At 46.0% G+C, this 16,802-nt stretch overlaps 1 protein-coding gene across 1 annotated transcript in view; it reads left to right on the top strand.

Moving 5' to 3' along the window:
- The window catches only part of CDK5RAP2 (CDK5 regulatory subunit associated protein 2), a 204,707-nt gene that overhangs the window by 123,480 nt on the left and 64,425 nt on the right, over nucleotides 1–16,802 (top strand). The window contains exon 19 of the mRNA XM_015420167.1: nucleotides 11,856–12,003. Coding sequence (XP_015275653.1) covers nucleotides 11,856–12,003 — 148 coding nt within the window. The remainder of the gene's footprint in view (nucleotides 1–11,855; nucleotides 12,004–16,802) is intronic.

Raw genomic sequence — 16,802 nt, 5'->3', positions numbered from 1 at the left:
GAGGTCCCGTGGTTAGGGGGAGGTGCCGATCACACCACAGGCAAAGAAGCGGGGCGGCGCGGCAAATGGGGTTGTGTTGTTTTTTTTAAACTGAAGTGTGCGCATGATTCGTTGGGTGCTTGTGCGCATCCCATGGAGACTTGGGAAAAAAACCCTTTTTGCGAGGGGACATGGGCGGGCGCCGGATGCCACCGGAAACGTGGTCAGACGCCCGCCCTTGTCCCACGGTTTCCGGAAACTAGTTACCCCGCATCTTCAGCGGGAAGCCTCAGGTGAGCCATGAGTGATCGCACCCGGAAAATCCGCCTATCTTCCGTCTCTGTAGTGTGGCTAATGCTCCATGTGACCGCAGCCAGAGGTTTATCCAAGGTATGAGCTTTCATGTGCACACACACTTTATCAAATACATTAGAATGGCAGGCAAGGTTCAAAGTTGTAGCCAGAGAATGAACAGCAAATTAACATGTAACATGATGATGTTCGAGGTATGCAAAGTGACACTAAATAACATATTAAGGTTATAAGGTCAACAGTTGTGCATTTGTTAGCCAGCATTGTGTACGGCCTTTTCAGTTCTTCACAGACATTCTCTTATGATCCTTATGATAGTCCTGTAAAGGAGGGAATAGTGCTGGGACCCACAGAATGCAGGAGGAGTTAGCATATGGGTGGCTCTCTGAGGCCCGTCTAGTGACTTCATGGCAGAGGGGAGAGGTGAGCCAGGGCAGCGCTCGGCTTAGGCCTCTTCGGTGAGTAGGGTAGGTTAGAAGAGAAGAGAAGATATTGGATTTATACCCCGCCCTTCACTACCCAAAGGAGTCTCAGAGCGGCTTACAAACTCCTTTCCCTTCCCCTCCCCACAACAGGCACCCTGTGAGGTAGGTGGGGCTGAGAGAGCTCTGACAAAAACTGCTCTTTTTCAGGAACAGCTGTGCCAGAACTATGGCTTGCCCAAGGTCATCCAGCAGGTGCAAGTGGAGGAGTGGGGCATCAAACCCGGTTCCCCAGATTAGAGTCCGCGCACTTAACCACTACACCAAACTGGTTAGGCAAAAGCAAGATGGAATGACAGGCAGGCAGCTGCAGGTTGTGTTTTTTTTGGGGGGGTTGTCTGCTGTAGGCAAAGCTCTGCTTCTCCCCACCCTCACTCCTGTACTGACGCGTGTACCCATCTCTGGCCCTAGTGTGGATTTTTATTCCTTCTGTGCTTCTAGCAGGCTTTTGGTTTTTTTCCTCCAGGTGCCCAGCATGTTTATTGATTGAAAAGTGTGTTTGGTACTTTTCTCCTAAAGCACCATTTAAAAAACAAAACAAAAAACACCTTGTTTTCTGTGGGTGTGTGGAGAGTGATTGCATGATTACAAAAAAGGCCAGCTGACAGGTGCTCCACCTGGGTGGGTGGCCAGGCCTGACTTTCGCCATGGAGGCTGGATTTTCCTCAATCCGCACAGCGGCTCCTGGCCTCTGTTCAGCTGGGACATTTGCACATCTCTCTGAAAACGAATGAGAGCAGAACCATTGCAGGTTCTCCCTTCTGGCCACATAAGTTTGTCTTCCCACATATCACATTTCAGAATGTCAGGGGACCTGTGTTTGCTTCTGTGCTTCTGTGTTTGCATCTTTTGGGATCCCATGAGCGCCAGCTAAAATGAACGTTTGTTACTCTGTTGCAGGCTTTTGAAATTTTCTTTTCTTTTTTTTAAAAAAAAGACATGTTGATTTTTTTCACGTTTCACACCCGCCTGATTTTATTTTGAAAGCGCTACATTTTCATATCATTCCATACTTTTGTGTAGTTTCCTGAAAGAACAGAAGAGAGCAAGTCTGAAACGGAAGCTTATGATGAAGAGATGAACTCCCTGAGTTCCCAGCATCCTGAGGAGGAGCACAAGGTGGGATTTTGTCAATTGTTGTGCAGTCAGGTGGCTTTTATTACAGCAGTATCCCATGTGGGATGTATCGGGGAGGGTGCCTGAGTCTCAAGGTGTACGTTTAAGTCATTGTCCAAACCGTGTTAGTGGGAGTGGGTTTATTTGTTAATTTAGCCTGTGGCTTGGTTTACATGGCTACAATTGGACAAACCCATATTTGTCATGTGGGGAATGAGCTGGGGAAGCCCTTGGACTGGCATGCTTGGAAGTGGATTTCTTGTTGGGATGGCCACCTTGAAGGGAAACACAGTGTTCTTGTCAGGGAATGCGGGGTCCGGTGCCCCTGAGCCTGCCACCTCGAAGCCGAGGGTGGTACTGGCATCCAAGCTCTGCCCCAACCCCCTCTGTGGCAGGGGAGGGAGTTTATGTTCCCTCTAAGCTGTGGAGTCTTGTGAGCAAAAATTCTACTTCGTGAGCTACTGGCATTAAAGTTGTGAGCGAGCGATTTGGCTACTGCATCAGTTAGTTTGCTCTGGAGCCATCCTTCCTGCGCTAAGACAAAAATGTGTGAGCCGGAGGCTAAAAAACTGGGAGCTAGCTCACACTAACTCAGCTTGGAGGGAACACTGCCCCAACACCTTCCAGTCAACCTGTGCTGCTGGGAGTGGCCGGTGGGGGAGCATCTCATCTCTGCCTTTAAAGATCACACAGCAGGCCAGGGGTTGGTGTCTGTACCTGACTATGCCCAAAGTTTCTCCCACTTCCCCTGGTTTCCCCTCCCACCTGAAAGAGCTGCAGTTCAGTGGTGGGACAGTTCTGTGTACAGACCAGGATTCCAAACCACAGTTTAATCCATGGTGGGAATCCTGGTTTGACACAGTTTGCCATTTCATTTGAGTAGGCCCTCATGACAAACCGAATAAGCCTGTTTTAAACAAAACTTAAAATGAGCAACCTCCATCATGTGCCTTCCTGAGCTGTCGAGGATTTGTTAGAGGTAGAAGAAATGTCACGTAAGGATTGGAGCTGTCAAGGGGTGTGTGTGCTTCTTATGCAGATATTTTCCGGGAAACCTAGCTACTATTTCACAATTCCTCTTTTAAAAAGAGAATTAACCTTATCCAACTGATGTTCATTCTTCTCTGTGCTAATGAATAGTGTTGTGGAAGGACTGCAGGAGCTGCCTTTGTAATGTAGATTAAGACTCTCCAATATGATCAAGCCTGATTTCGCACAGATTGCTGCCTCAAAGGAAACAGAACATGGCATACCTGTTGAGTTAAAAAAAACAAAACCCTCAACAACAACACTTTTTCTATCCAGCAGGTAATTCCTTCAGACTCTTCTGACAGACAGAGCTGGAATTCCAATAAGCTTGGGTTTGAACGTGATCCAGCTGTCGGCGATTGCTTTGTAGGGAGCGAGGTGGGCAAACGTGAAGCTGAAGAAAGGAGTTCGCTTGTGTCTCTTTTAAATGAAAATGGAGCAGCGGTACTTGACTCTGGGTAAGCAGTCAGCTTAGACATGGCCCGTCTGACAGTAGTTCTATTGGAAAAGAGAAGGAAGCAATTGTGCTTTAAAGTGAATTTAGATAATGGAGCCCTCTAATTTACCTGGGAGATTGGCAAGCCTCCTTCGCAACTCTTTCAGTCTATCATGCAATTAGGCAATTAGGAGACATAACGCTCAGCAGGAGAAATCGGTTATGAGTGAAGATTCCTTGGCAGCAGTCGGTATAGGAAGTGAGCTTCCTCCGCCAAGGAGCTATCTGGAGGGTGAAAGGGCTAAGGCAGCCATACAGAATGGTGCGGTAAAGATCTCTAAATGCTCGCTAAGCAAATAAAAAGGTCGCCTTTGATTGGTTTGGGTTGTAAGGTGATGGTAATGCAATCAGTTGGGAAGCCAGGGAAGAGCAATATACCTTTTGGCGTCTGTCTCTTTTGCTACCTGGCTCCCGCCATCACATTTTCAAGCATGTTACTGGAGCTGTAAAAGGTCTTTTTACAATCAATAGCCTCAAGTTTCTTAATATCCAATATTGACTCTGGGATATGGCAGCCCATGAAGCTCTCTGGGTGGTGCAGAATGTATTATTTGCTTTGGTTCAAGCATAATGTCAACTTACGGTTTGACGTCCGGTGAAGGAGCCTTGAAAGGCAGTCCTAAGAATACTTTCCCGGGAGTCAGTCCCGTCTGAATAGACCTGAGCAGGATTCTGGATAGGTTTGCTTAGGATGGCATTGTTAGTCTTGTTTGCGCTGTCCCGTGTTCCCTCACATGTCCCATGCTAAATTAGTTGTGTCCGGGTGCAACAGAGCACAGGTATCATGGTTAGGGTATCAAGATGACAGGGCAGGTCTGGGCTCAAACCTTCGCTCACCCATGAAGCTCACTCAGTGACCTGCTTGTATTCTCTCTTTCAGCCTCTTCTACCCCACAGAGTAGCCCAGTATTCATGTTTTAAAGGGGGGGGGTGCTGCTGGAGGAGGGACCAAAGCAGATGGGAGGGCATGGATGATGTTAACATTTGCGGTATGGGGTTATTCTTGATGGTGTCTTGTTCAGGTCACTGCTGGTGGAAGCTCCTGGGTTCAGGGGAAGTGGGCGTAACTATTCTGTGTTCTATAGGAGGGTCAAAATGTAGTGACCACAAGCAAGTTGTCTTTTCCGTGGACAAACTTACCTGAGCACATACTTGTTCGTGATCTATTTATTAGCTTTGTACCCTGCTTCCTGGCCAAATGATCTCCCAGGGTGGTGTAACAATCAAAATTCATCACAGCATACAGTTCAAGCACATGGGTGCGCATTTGTACGGCATGCCACTCTTGCGCTGTTGTTGCCACAGCAGCCAAGTTATTCTGTCTGTGTACATTTCATTAAAGACAGTCGCTGAACGCTCAGAGAACAATAATCATTGCTCGGATGTATATTTCTGTCTGCCTGCTCAAAGTTTCATCAAATGCTTTTCCAGAACTAGAGCCGTAAGACATCCCTGTCCAAATGATAAGCTTTTCCTTCCTAGAAGCACAGCTCAGCAAAAATGAGCTGAGAAGCATAGATAGAACCTCTGGGATAGAACTGATAGCTGTTGATAAAACCCTGAGTAACTGGTGCTATCAGTTGCTGGAGATGAAGTGGGGGGCAAGTATGCCTAAAATGAGTCCACCAGTCTCACACGTGTTTCTCATCAGCTCATGGCAGCATCCACGAGAACGTTGGGCATTATGCTGCCACCAAACATGACAAAGAATTCTTTTACAGAGATGTGCCTCAACCCAGGACATCTGAGACGGAGGCACAAAGTTCTAGATAGGGGCTCTTCCTCCCCAGACCCATAGGGCTGCCAGACAGTGCCTGGCAACTGGAGAAAGGGTTGGGGGGCCACAGCATCAAGGGAGACATTTTTTAAAAAAATGCAGCCTTGTGTACTTATTGGAAGTTCTTACTGGAAGCAACGAAGGGTACCTTTAGGGAAACTCTATGGTAAAGGGTAGCAATTTGTAGAGCTTCCCTTTGCCTTTTCGGGTAAGAACTTCCAGTAAGTACAGAAGCCTGCATTTTTTGGGGGGAAAATTCCTCTGGCCACTGTCCCAAGTAGCGGTGGGCAACACAACCTGGGGGTAGCTATTCTTTGATGTTAGAGGGTAGGGAACTGTTAAGAACATAAGAGAACCCAATGTTGGATCAGGCCAATGACCTATCCAGTCCAACACTGTCATACAGCGGCCAAAGATACCAGGTGCCATCAGGAGGTCCACCAGTGGGGCCAGGACTCTAGAAGCCCTCCCACTACTGACCCCCCCCCCAAGCACCAAGAATACAAAGCATCCCTAGCCCCAGACCGAGAGTTCCTATCTATACCTTGTGGCTAATAGCCACTGATGGACCTCTGCTCCATATGTTTATCTAATTCCCTCTTGTATGAGAGTTAGTTTGTATGAGAGACTGTTCATAGCCAAAATATATTTAAATGCTTGCTGTTCTGTCTTCATCAGTATTCAGCCAACCGGAACTGCATGAATGAATGTCGGACAGCAGAGCATAAAAGACATAAGCGAAGCTCTGCTGGATCACTGGTCCATCTCATCTGGCATCCTGTCTCACTGGCTAATCAGTTGCCCTGGAGGGACATCAACGAGGCACAGAGGCTGAGGCCCTCCCCTGATGTTGCCTCTTGGCACTGGTATTCAGAGGTTTATTGCCTCTGAATATGGAGGTTCCCTTTAGTTTCCATGGATTGTAGCCACTGATGGGCCTGTCCTCCATTAAAGTGTCTAGTCGCCTTTTAAAGGTGTCTATATGCCTGTGACCATCACTAAATCCTCTGGCAGCATATTCCACATTTTAGTCACTCGTATAAAGAAGAGAAGAAGAAGAGATTGAATTTATACCCCACCCTTCACTACCTGAAGGAGTCTCAGAGCGGCTTACAATATCCTTTCCCTTCCCCTCCCCACAACAGACACCCTGTGAGGTAGGTGGGGCTGAGTTGTTGGAGTGGGGAATCAAACCCGTTTCTCCCAGATTAGAGTACGGAATTTAGTGCCCATGAACTTAATTGGATGCCCTTGAATTTTGGGAAATTTTACAAACTTTTCGTATCTAGGAGCAGGATAAAAAGTTCTCTCTTTTCATGCATGCATAATTTTATAAACCTCTATCACATCCCTTCCGTAGACTCTCTTTTCTAAACTGCAAAGTCCCAGACTCTTCACCTTTTCCTCACAGGAAAGGTGCTCCAACCCCTTGATCATTTAACCATCTAACCACCTTAATCATCTCTAACATTTTTTATATTTCTCAAGCTTACTTAAAAGTTTTACAGCAAGCAATATCCCCCTCCCCAAGTTCTTTTTAGCATTCAGCTGCGCAGTCCGTTCTAATGTTTCAGTGTAAATTTTCCCAGCTCAATTGGTGCCAAGACTATAGTGGTGGGTAACTTAATTCTCACAAATGGCATTAGATGCCAGCGAGAAGGCATTAAAAGCACACTTAGCATTCTCTCTCTCAAATGCCAGCCTTCTAAATGCTTCTGTTTTCAGTACCAGATTGTATTTTAAATGGCATGAAACGTTTCTTTATTGACACACATGAAATTAATGACGGGATTTGTTTGGAGTGTAACGTCCCTTATTTAGTTTCTGTCAGGTTGTAAAACTGTTTTCCAAGCTGTGGTCTGTGAGCCATTAGCTGTATGCAAAGGCCTGACTGGAAGTTTACAAAGTTGGCTGTTGTGCTCTGTTGGATGCTCCCGAGTTACATCCTGATTGATGTACAGTCATAAAAGGCAGTTTTGCCTGTTCAGGGAGGCTTAAACACATACATAATATCCATAGAATAAAGCATAGTACAATCCATTAATAAATAGCAGTAGCATAAATAAACGTAAGGGCTGATGTTCCTACCAAACAGGGATTTTGAATAAAATCAGAGGGCTTATCCAAAGGCCTAGCAAAAGAGATATATCTTCATCTGCTTCTTAAAAGAGGCGAAGGGTGGGATAGAATACCCTTTTTGGGGAACAGCATTCCACAGGCTTGGGGCAGCTGCCGAGAAGGCTCTGCTCTTCGGCTCTTCTTTCCTTTCCTTCCTTTCCTTTGTCTATTAAAAGCTGTACGAGTCAATGCCTTGAGCAGTATAACAGGTTCTTCTGAAAACAGAAGATACATGAGTATGTTTGGATTTTTTAAAAATATATTTTTATCCCTCCCTGACTCCAAGGATGTTAGGATGGTGTACCTCCCTTTTCTATTCTGTCACCAACCCTATGTTCTGCTGCGAGAGTATGCCTGACGCAAAGTCACCCAGTGAGCTTCATGGGATAGAGTGTGTGTGAAAATTGTGGGGAGAATGTTAACCTTGTCCCCAGCGACGTGTACTATCCTTTGTCAGCAGAATAATTGTGCTCCATTGGCCCCTAACACTGTCAGTCAACATGCAGAGAGGAGAGAGGGAGAGAGCTGCCCACCTTACACTGAGTAGGCTAGGAATGGAAGCAGCTCTGGGCCTTTTCTTCCTGGTTCAAAGCCCATCGTGTATTTTGCCAAAGGATTTCTCCTTTTGTTTCTGCTTCGGTACTGTATTGCTAAGTGGAAACACACGAAGCTGCCTTGTACTAAGTCTGACCGTTGGTCTATCAGAGTCAGTATTGTCTACTCAGACTGGCAGCTGCTCTCCAGGGTCTCAGGCAGAGGTCTTTCACATCACCTACAGTCTGACCCTTTTAACAGGGAGAGAAGCCCCGTTAAAACAACAGTACTGTGTGTTATGATGTTTCTTGCATCAGTGTATTGCTTTCTGATGCTCGGGCTGCACTGCCGATGTAGAGGATCGGCATCTGGTAAGTGGAAGTGCCATGTGGATTGCAGAAGCTGGAGAGTGAGTGCACTGTAAGGGTTGGGCCTTGGAAATCTAATGCTGGTATCTAAGAACTACGTTGTAAGTAGCTGTGTGGGTCCGTAAAGATATTCAGGCATGGAATACTTTTTCAATAGGATGACCAAAACATCACGAAGTAGCAAGTTGCTGACTTCCCCAGAATTTTTCACCTGACGGGATGTCCAAAGTGAAAAAACAAAGTGGGAGGAGGGGGGGAACTAGGTGCATCTCCCTGATGCCTTGACACATCTTTCCCCCCACACATGAATTTCCACCTTTTTTAGTGTTATTCTGAATATCCAGTGTGATGGAACTCAAAATCTTGCCATTTTGTGATATTTTGCTTGTTCTTGATTTGTTGTTGTTGTTCAGTCGCACAGTCGAGTCCGACTCTTTGCGACCCCATGGACCAGATCACGCCAGGCCTTCCTGTCTTCCGCCGTCCTCTGAAGTTGGCTCAATTTTATGTTTATTGCATCTATGACACTGTCTAACCATCTCATCCTTTGCCGTCCCTATCTTCTTTGACCGTCAATGTTCTTGATAAAAGGAAATAAATAAAAAGGTAGTACCTGACCGTCGTTTTTGGTATCTTAGAAGTGTAATTTAGGTTCGCTGTGAAACTTATGATCCTGCTCCAAAGCGGCCTCCCTCCTCTCCTTTCCTCCTTCTAAGGAGCAGCGGTGCTATGGCTGTCTTTCTTTGACACACCAGTTTGGTTTTCTGTGACTTCCCTATGTCTGGTGTTGTTTTGTACAATAGTGTTTGGAATTATGAAAATAAAAAGAATGCATTAAGAGTTTATACTTGACGTTGACTCTACAAAGATATTTCAGGTAGAAAGTAATCGTGTTGTCTTATGGATATTTCCCTTTTATTTCCACCCAATGGGTAAAAGCAGACAAGAACAAATGAAATCTGCAAATAAGCGCTTAGATCATCTGAGCACAACTGAGCAAGACAGGCTGAGTGAGGATCTGGAGAATAAAGACGAGAAAGATCTTAAGCAACTGATTATTCAACTGAGGGCTGAACTCCAACACTGCACTGAAGTAAATAAATTCCTAAAGCAGCATGTGGAATTGAAATCAACTTTGGCAGAGAAAGTACCGCTTGATCTCACTCCAGAGCTAGGGATTAATGCAAATATTGAATTGTCAAAAGCAGAAGTGAAAGACTCGGCTACACAGACGATGGCTGTTGAGGGGAAAGGCACGGGACTGAAACATGAAGGCGATGCCACAAGCTCTGAAGACAAAGGCAAGTCTCCACCATTAAACCAAAAGCGAGAACAGTGGCAAGAAACAGCAGATCTGACAAGCAACCGACGGGAGAACCTCCCCCTCATGAGCAGAACAAATAAAGTAAGTTTATTGAAGATGGTCGAGCCACTACTTGGAAGATGAAAGTGCAGTTAATTTCTAATAGGGCTGTGTCGTTTTGAAAAATTAGCTGAAGAGAATGGAGGTCAGAGGTATTGCAGATAATTGTGCATGCAGCAGCGAGCCTTTGCACTGCTGTGGAGTGCTGTTCATGGGTTCCGTGTCCTTTGCTGGCTACCCAATGAGCTGACATCAGGACCGCTCCGTGGGAGGCCGATGGAAAGGCCTTTGAATTTAACACGCAGCGTCTGCCCTCTGATCCCATTGTACTGGAAGTGCGGGGGGGGGGGCTGTCTCTAGGTAGCAGGTTGTCCTTGCTGGCTTTATGCATGTTGTGGATCGCTGCAACTGGTGTCAAAACGAAGCACTGTGAGCTTCCCACTGCCCCCGTGTTGCTGTATTCTCTGATAAGACCATGGGGTCCTCTTTCTCTGTGCAGTGGTGTTTACTGGTGAAACGTGGTAGTCTGCCAGCCAAATGGCCTCACAAGCTGCTGCTGAGAGTGCAGGCAGTTGACAGCATTTCACTGAAACAAGGGGAGAGCTGCTCTTGTGGGTTAGATTGCCCCGTGGGGTCCCTGGAGATACTGTTCACTAGGCTGTCTTTTCTTTCCCCATTAACGGTATAGAGTGAAACGGTATTAAATGGAATCATAATGCTAAAACACCACCCACCACAGCTTTTAACCCTCATGGTAGAGGAGGGGAGTTGAGAGGCTTGAGAAAAACTGTGGTGCCTGAAATCACTTCCTGTGCCCAGCAGTTAGGACCCAAACAGATGAAGAACCTGGGGATCTGCGACTGGGCTTCCCAGTGAGATTTTTTCCCCCCCTTCAAAAAATCAAGTCAATTGCAGCCATGTGGGTTCCTGATTAGGACTGGGGGTTTAGTGTGGGGTTGGGAGGGGACAGAGAAGGGGCTTCCCCCCAAAAAACAATAGGGGTTTGCTAATCAAAACTGCCTCCTCACTCTGTTGTTTCCCTTTGAAGGAAAAGAAAAAAGATGGGGCAAAGACAGGATGATTGCCTATTCCTTTAGAGCACCGTTATGATTAGCAAAACCCATCAGGGCAGAAGAGTTGAACCTCTTTTCTTCCTTCCCTGCGCTGTGGTCCTGTTAAGAATATAACAAGAACCCCTTTAGATCAGTTCAAAAATTCATCTAAACCAGCATTCCATTTCTCCTAGTGGACAACCAAATGCCTCTTGGAAGACCACAAGCAGGTCATGAAGGTGACCTCTGATGTTTCCCCTGAAGACATATAGTCCCTCTGGACATGGAAGTTCTATTTAGTGGTGCCCTTGCTGTGACCCATCTAAGGTCAAGATATGACCTGCTTATAGGTCCCAAGCCACCAGTTGAAAACCAGTCCTACGTAGTGTTGGGCTTGAACATGAAAGACCTAGGTTTGAGGCTCTGATAATTCATAGGGTGACCTCAGGCAAGTCAGTTTCTCTCTGCCATACCCAGCTCATAAGATCATAAGAACTACCTTCTTGGGTCAGACAAAAGATCTACAGAGTCCAACAGTCAGTAGTGAACACATCTAGCTAGATGCCCTGTGCCAGATGGAGGCTGCCAGTCCAGATTATTTTCTCCCTGGATAGGACATCTGTCCACCCATTGGTGGGAATCTGTGCTAAATCAACCTTGGTCTGAATCAGCAAGGCAATTCTTATATTCTTATGGCAATCAGAATAATATTGCCTCTGCGTACAGAGGTTCCATTCTTCACCATTATGGCTAATAAGCCATTGATAGAACTATATTCCATGAATGTGTGACCCATTTTTTTAAACCATCTATGTTCATGGCTATCACAACACAACGTAGCAATGAATTTCCTAAGTTAATGATGCATTGCATGAAGAAATATACTTCCTTCCTGTTTTATCCTTACATGAACTCACAGGGTTTTTGGAAGGATAATGTGAGGTAAGAATTACTCCTAGAAAATCTGTAGAGATCTAATTTACTAAGCCTTCTACCAGAAACCAGTGGTTTTTAGAACAGAGCTCTCTTTCCATGGAGCATACTTAAGGTTGGGATGGGAAGGGGGTGTCCTGATGTTCTAACAAATCCCTTTTGCTGCAACTTACATGCACGTTCTACTGTCTCTCATTCAGAGTGATTCCAATCATCCAGCCAAGAAATCCCGTTTGCCCATTTTACTGAAATCATCGAGGTCACTGGGAAACATTCCCTTAAGGGTCTGTGCACAGAAGCACGACATGCATCTGCAGGACCGCATCCTATACCTGGATGAAGAACTGAAAGATAAATGTGAACAACCTGAGTCACTTCAAGATGATTCACAGCTGAGCAAAACTGCAAGCGGGAGACCTGAACAAGAAGAGATATTAGTAGGAGGTAAGCAAGCCTGCACAGTTGGAAGTGATACAGAAGGCATCCTCTTCATTTTTCTTTTCTTTTCTGGACTGATCACATTCCATTTTGGTTCCATGGCAACATCCAGAGTAACAGTTTTGTCTCTAGGGCTGCAGAACTTCAGAAGTATCTTGAAGACCATTTAGTCCAACCCCTGGCATTGTAGTATCAGGAGCATGCATTGTACATATAGATACGGGTACACTCTCATTAGTTCCTTGCATATGAACTCACTTTCTTGTATTTCCTCTTGCTTGCTGTTGTGTGGGCCTCTCAGGCTACGTGCAACATACTAGACATGTGATGTCCTTGATTAAATGCCTTGGAAGGAGGTCATAGAAACTGGAGAGGTAGTGGCGGTTTGAGGTATCTGTGGGGCCACAGTTCATGGCCAGCACTCTATATACAGCTTCTAAGTTGCATGTTGTGCTGTTAGCTGAATTGCTTTATTTACAGCAATTGGCAATTTAAATGGGTTGTTGCCAGTTTATACAAAGGTCCTGTTCCCACCAAGGGTTACCAGAGAAGGAGTCGAGGCTGGTGTTGTTAAAATAAATGTCTTTTACTTAAAGAATATAAATCTCATACAAACAGGACTGATGCACTCACACATTCAATCAAGTTCCCTAAAAATATAGTATTAAAATAAGCATGTTTGCATTAGCAGGTGGGGGTGATGATGGGTGATACTTATCTGTCTTTGCAGCTTGGTTGTTCCAATGAAGAATGGATGGGAAGAAATAGAAATCTAGGGAAAATTCACACACGACCAGAACCAGCCAGCACGTGTGGGTCTCTTGACTGCAGATCAAGAGATCAAAGTAGAGGCAAGGGTTTGGGGGATAGCAAGTGGGACTTAAGAGGAGTAAAAAGCAGACAGGGGCCGTTGCGGGGGTTGCTAGCTAGGAAGGGCCAGGTGAATGGTCCTTACCTTTTATAGTGGATCCATTAGGTGGGAGGTAACTGTTCCAACCTGTGGATCCACCTACCTGTTAGTCCGTCCCAAAACTAATCCTATTGGTTGCCTATAGGAGTGGGAGGTTACCTAGAGGGGTGGCCAATATTGAAATCTAATACCTTACTCAAAGAAGGGCATCTGGGCAGGTGTGAAAACCTTGGCGTCAGGATGCTTCATTGAAGTGTTGATGAAAGCTGGCCATGCCATTGTAAACCAAATGTCCATTTGGCAGGAAATACCAATGTAGGAACAAAGCAGTAATGTGTCGTAGGTGACTACAACTATTTCTGCAATGGAGACTGTCTCTTCTCCAAGTTGTTTTCTTACTGCTCACAATAATGGAGGTGTGTGCTTCTTCACCAGGCTGGTAACTGTGTAGTTGAAACTTTATTTACATGTAATGCTTGTGCCAAGTACCTTCTATGTGTTGCATCACAACAGGTGACCTGGAATGTACAGTTCTTTGAGCCTATGTGTGTGTGTGCACAGTCCATTGTGTGTAGCAATAAATATAAATCCATAAAGCAAAATATCAAGCATTCTCTAACAGTGCTAACCCACCATACCCAGTGTGGTTATGCAAACCTAGGAGGCTTGCCTTATACTGAGATAGACCATTGGTCCATCAGGCTCAGTATTGTCTGCTCTGTGTGGCACTTACTGTGCATGGTCTCGGGTGGAGAAGGGCTGTTTCCAGCACCAGCAGTTCAAGATCTAGATCTGCTTCATCAGGAGTCCATGGACTGCGGTTGTTACGGGTCACTAGTTGTTGGGTGTGCCACGGTGTTTCTCAGTTTAATATTTCATGCCAATTTCCATCAGTTTAGTTTGTTTGATTTCTGTCCTGTTCCATTCCCTGCAAGCAGGACTCAGTAGGGTTCCCCCCCATTTTAGAAAAAAAGTGTTCCAGGAACATGGATGTGAGGACAGATTCAGGTGGGTAATTGTGTTGGTCTGAAGCAGCAGAGCAAAGTTTGAGTCTAGTGGCACCTTTAAGACCCACAAAGTTTAATTCTGGGTATACCCAGAGGTGAGAAGATGCTCCAGTAGTTTTGTCCCAAACCATAGAAATTAGAGTTAGGAGAGATGTTAGTAGTCTTAACTCTCTTGCTTGCATGATACAGGATCGCTCACCAGTGAAGGCCGCTTGATCAAACTGCACAATCCGAAATAGGAGAGCAGTAAGGGGGTTAAGGCAGAAGGGAGCTTGTAGCACAAGTATATGTTGTATGCGCCAGTGTGGAAGTAGCTGCCTATTGCCAGCAAATGTTCGTGTAAATCTTGTTAGGAGTGGGCTGTAGATTGGATTAAAGGCCCAGCTGAGACTAGGGAAACACTGCCAGTCCTACTGCGGTGTTAGAAATTCCTGTAGCCAACCACCAGTAAAAAGTGCATGTATAATCGCTCCCCAAGTAATCCAGTTTACTTTTTGAATGTAACGACTTCATTCCTTCTCGCAGAATGAAAACATTAAATCCTTTCCTCCTGTTTGCAATGTTAAAATGATCTACTTTATCTGTCTCCAGGCAAGCCGGTATCTCCATAAAATTTTTTAGTGTTCTGCGACCAGCTTATTTATTGCATGTATTCTCTTATGTACCACTTGAACCTTGAGAAAAGCACATTGGAGGACCTGCGATAATGTACATCATAAATAAGATGTTAGTATTAACTTTGTTTCTGTAAGAACATATGCGTGCGTATGCACACATGTGCAACTGCTCCGGAATAGCAAAAGAGTTATGGGAGAGTGGAGAGCTGAGAATCAAGGACAGCGAGGAGGAAGGGAACAGAAGATCCCAGTAACAAGTTCTTGATCAGGCAGTTTAGTTTTTTTTTCCGGGTGTGTGTGTGTGTGACGTGGGAGTACTTGAGTCCAGTGCTTAAATGGTCACAAAGGGGGACAGGATAAGCCGAGACTTATAATCACAGGGGAGCAGTTTCATGCAACATCAGGAATGCTTTCGTTTCCATCCCATTTGGCTGTTTGGATACTGGAAATTTGTTTTATTGGGTCTCTGTCACCAGTAATATGAGCAACAGAATCACTGCAAAAACAAAGAGATAAATTTACTCAGAATAGTCCATGAACATCACAGTGGTAGCACTGAAGGAAGTCTTTCAGGTGTCCTGCATCAGTAGAAGGGGTGGGAGTGGGGGGAGGAACAGTCCTGGATGTGCACGTGATGCTGAAGGACACACAAACTTGCTGGCCTACTGCCTCCTCTTAAGCCCTCGGCAGGAGGATGGTCATGATTCCTAGGGACCTTCCAGTTTGGTGTAGTGGTTAAGTGTGCGGACTCTAATCTGGGAGAACTGGGTTTGATTCCCCACTCCTCCACTTGCACCTGCTGGATGACCTTGGGCAAGCCATAGTTCTGGCAGAGCTGTTCTTGAAAAAGAGCAGTTTCTGTCAGAGCTTTCTTAGCCCCGCCTACCTCACAGGGTGTCAGTTGTGGGGAGGGGAAGGAAAAGGAGTTTGTAAGCCGCTCTGAGACACCTTTGGGTAGTGAAGGGCAGGGTATAAATCCAATCTCTTCTTCTTCCCCCACTAACAGTAGCTAAACAGATTTCCTTACCCATCTCCTAATTTTGGTTGTTCCCCTGGGATGCTAGGCAAGACATCACCTCCACATGTTATAATTTTCTTTTTTCTTTTTGTAGTTTTGCATTTTGTGTGTGTGCGTGTATGCGTGCGTGTGTGTGCCTGTGTCTGGAAGTCATGGTGACCTCTGGCGACTCCTACTGGGGCATGGAGGACGTTCAGAGAAGTGGCTTGATAGCCTGCCTCTGCCTCCCAACCTGGTATTCTTTGGCAGTCTCCCATCCAAATACTTGCCAGGGTCGGCCCTGCTTAGCTTCCAAGATCTGACGAGATCAGGCTTGCCTGGGCTATGTTACAGGTTTCTGTGCCATTTCCTCATGACAGGAAGTCCTTGTTCCTGGTCTCTCTGGTCTCACACAGTTCAGTGATATCTTTTGCTGTGCTTTCCATCTCTCTGAGAAGGTGGCTTTCACTTCGTATGACATCTCATGTGTACCACCAGGAGTCATTTCCTACAGGAGCGCACAGGAGCAGAGCTCCGGCAGTAAAGAGCCCAGGGGGCGGGCACATGCAACAAGCCCCGCCCTGTGTTCCCAGCAACCCTCAGTCAGAGCAAGAAGCAGCCAGGTAAGTTGCAGAGCTCCTCCCGGCCCCCCAGTCCAAAACAGTCCAGTGGCACCTTTAAGACCAAGTTTTATTCAGGCAGAAGCCCCCCCTCCTCTGCAAGGACAGATCTGCACATTCCCCCCCCCCAATAGCTAGCAATCCAAAAGAGCCCAGTGGGCATTGAGCAGTGGGTGTTGCCTTCTGACACACTTCCGGTGATGCCAGGGGGTGTGGCATATACAAATAAGTTATGCTAATGAGTTATGCTAATGAGCTCCTGCACCTCTTTTTCTATGAAATGACTCCTGATCAGACCAATAGTCCATCTAGTCCTGTCTCACGCAGGAGCCAAACAGGTCCTCTAAACGACCAACAACAGGGCATGGAGGCTGAGGCCTTCCCCTGGTGTTGCCTCCTGGCTCTGGGATTCAGAGGCTTCGTGCCTCTGAATGTGGAGGTTCCCCTCAGTCAGCATGGCTAGTAGCCATTGATAGACAGATAAATCTGTCTAGTCCCCTTTTAAAGCTGTTTACTCCTGTGGCCATCCTCTGGTAGCGAATTCCACATTTTAATCACTCTCTGTGTAGTCTTTCCTTCTGTCCACCCTGAACCTACTGCCCATCACCTTCATTGGATGCCCTCAAGTTCTAGTATTTTGGGAGAGGGAGGAAA

This window comes from Gekko japonicus, unplaced genomic scaffold (genome assembly GCF_001447785.1).
Source record: "Gekko japonicus isolate JY-2015 unplaced genomic scaffold, Gekko_japonicus_V1.1 scaffold102, whole genome shotgun sequence".
NCBI lineage: Eukaryota > Metazoa > Chordata > Lepidosauria > Squamata > Gekkonidae > Gekko > Gekko japonicus.
Note: the sequence above shows the minus strand (reverse complement) of the source record. Positions and strands in the feature narration are given on the sequence as shown.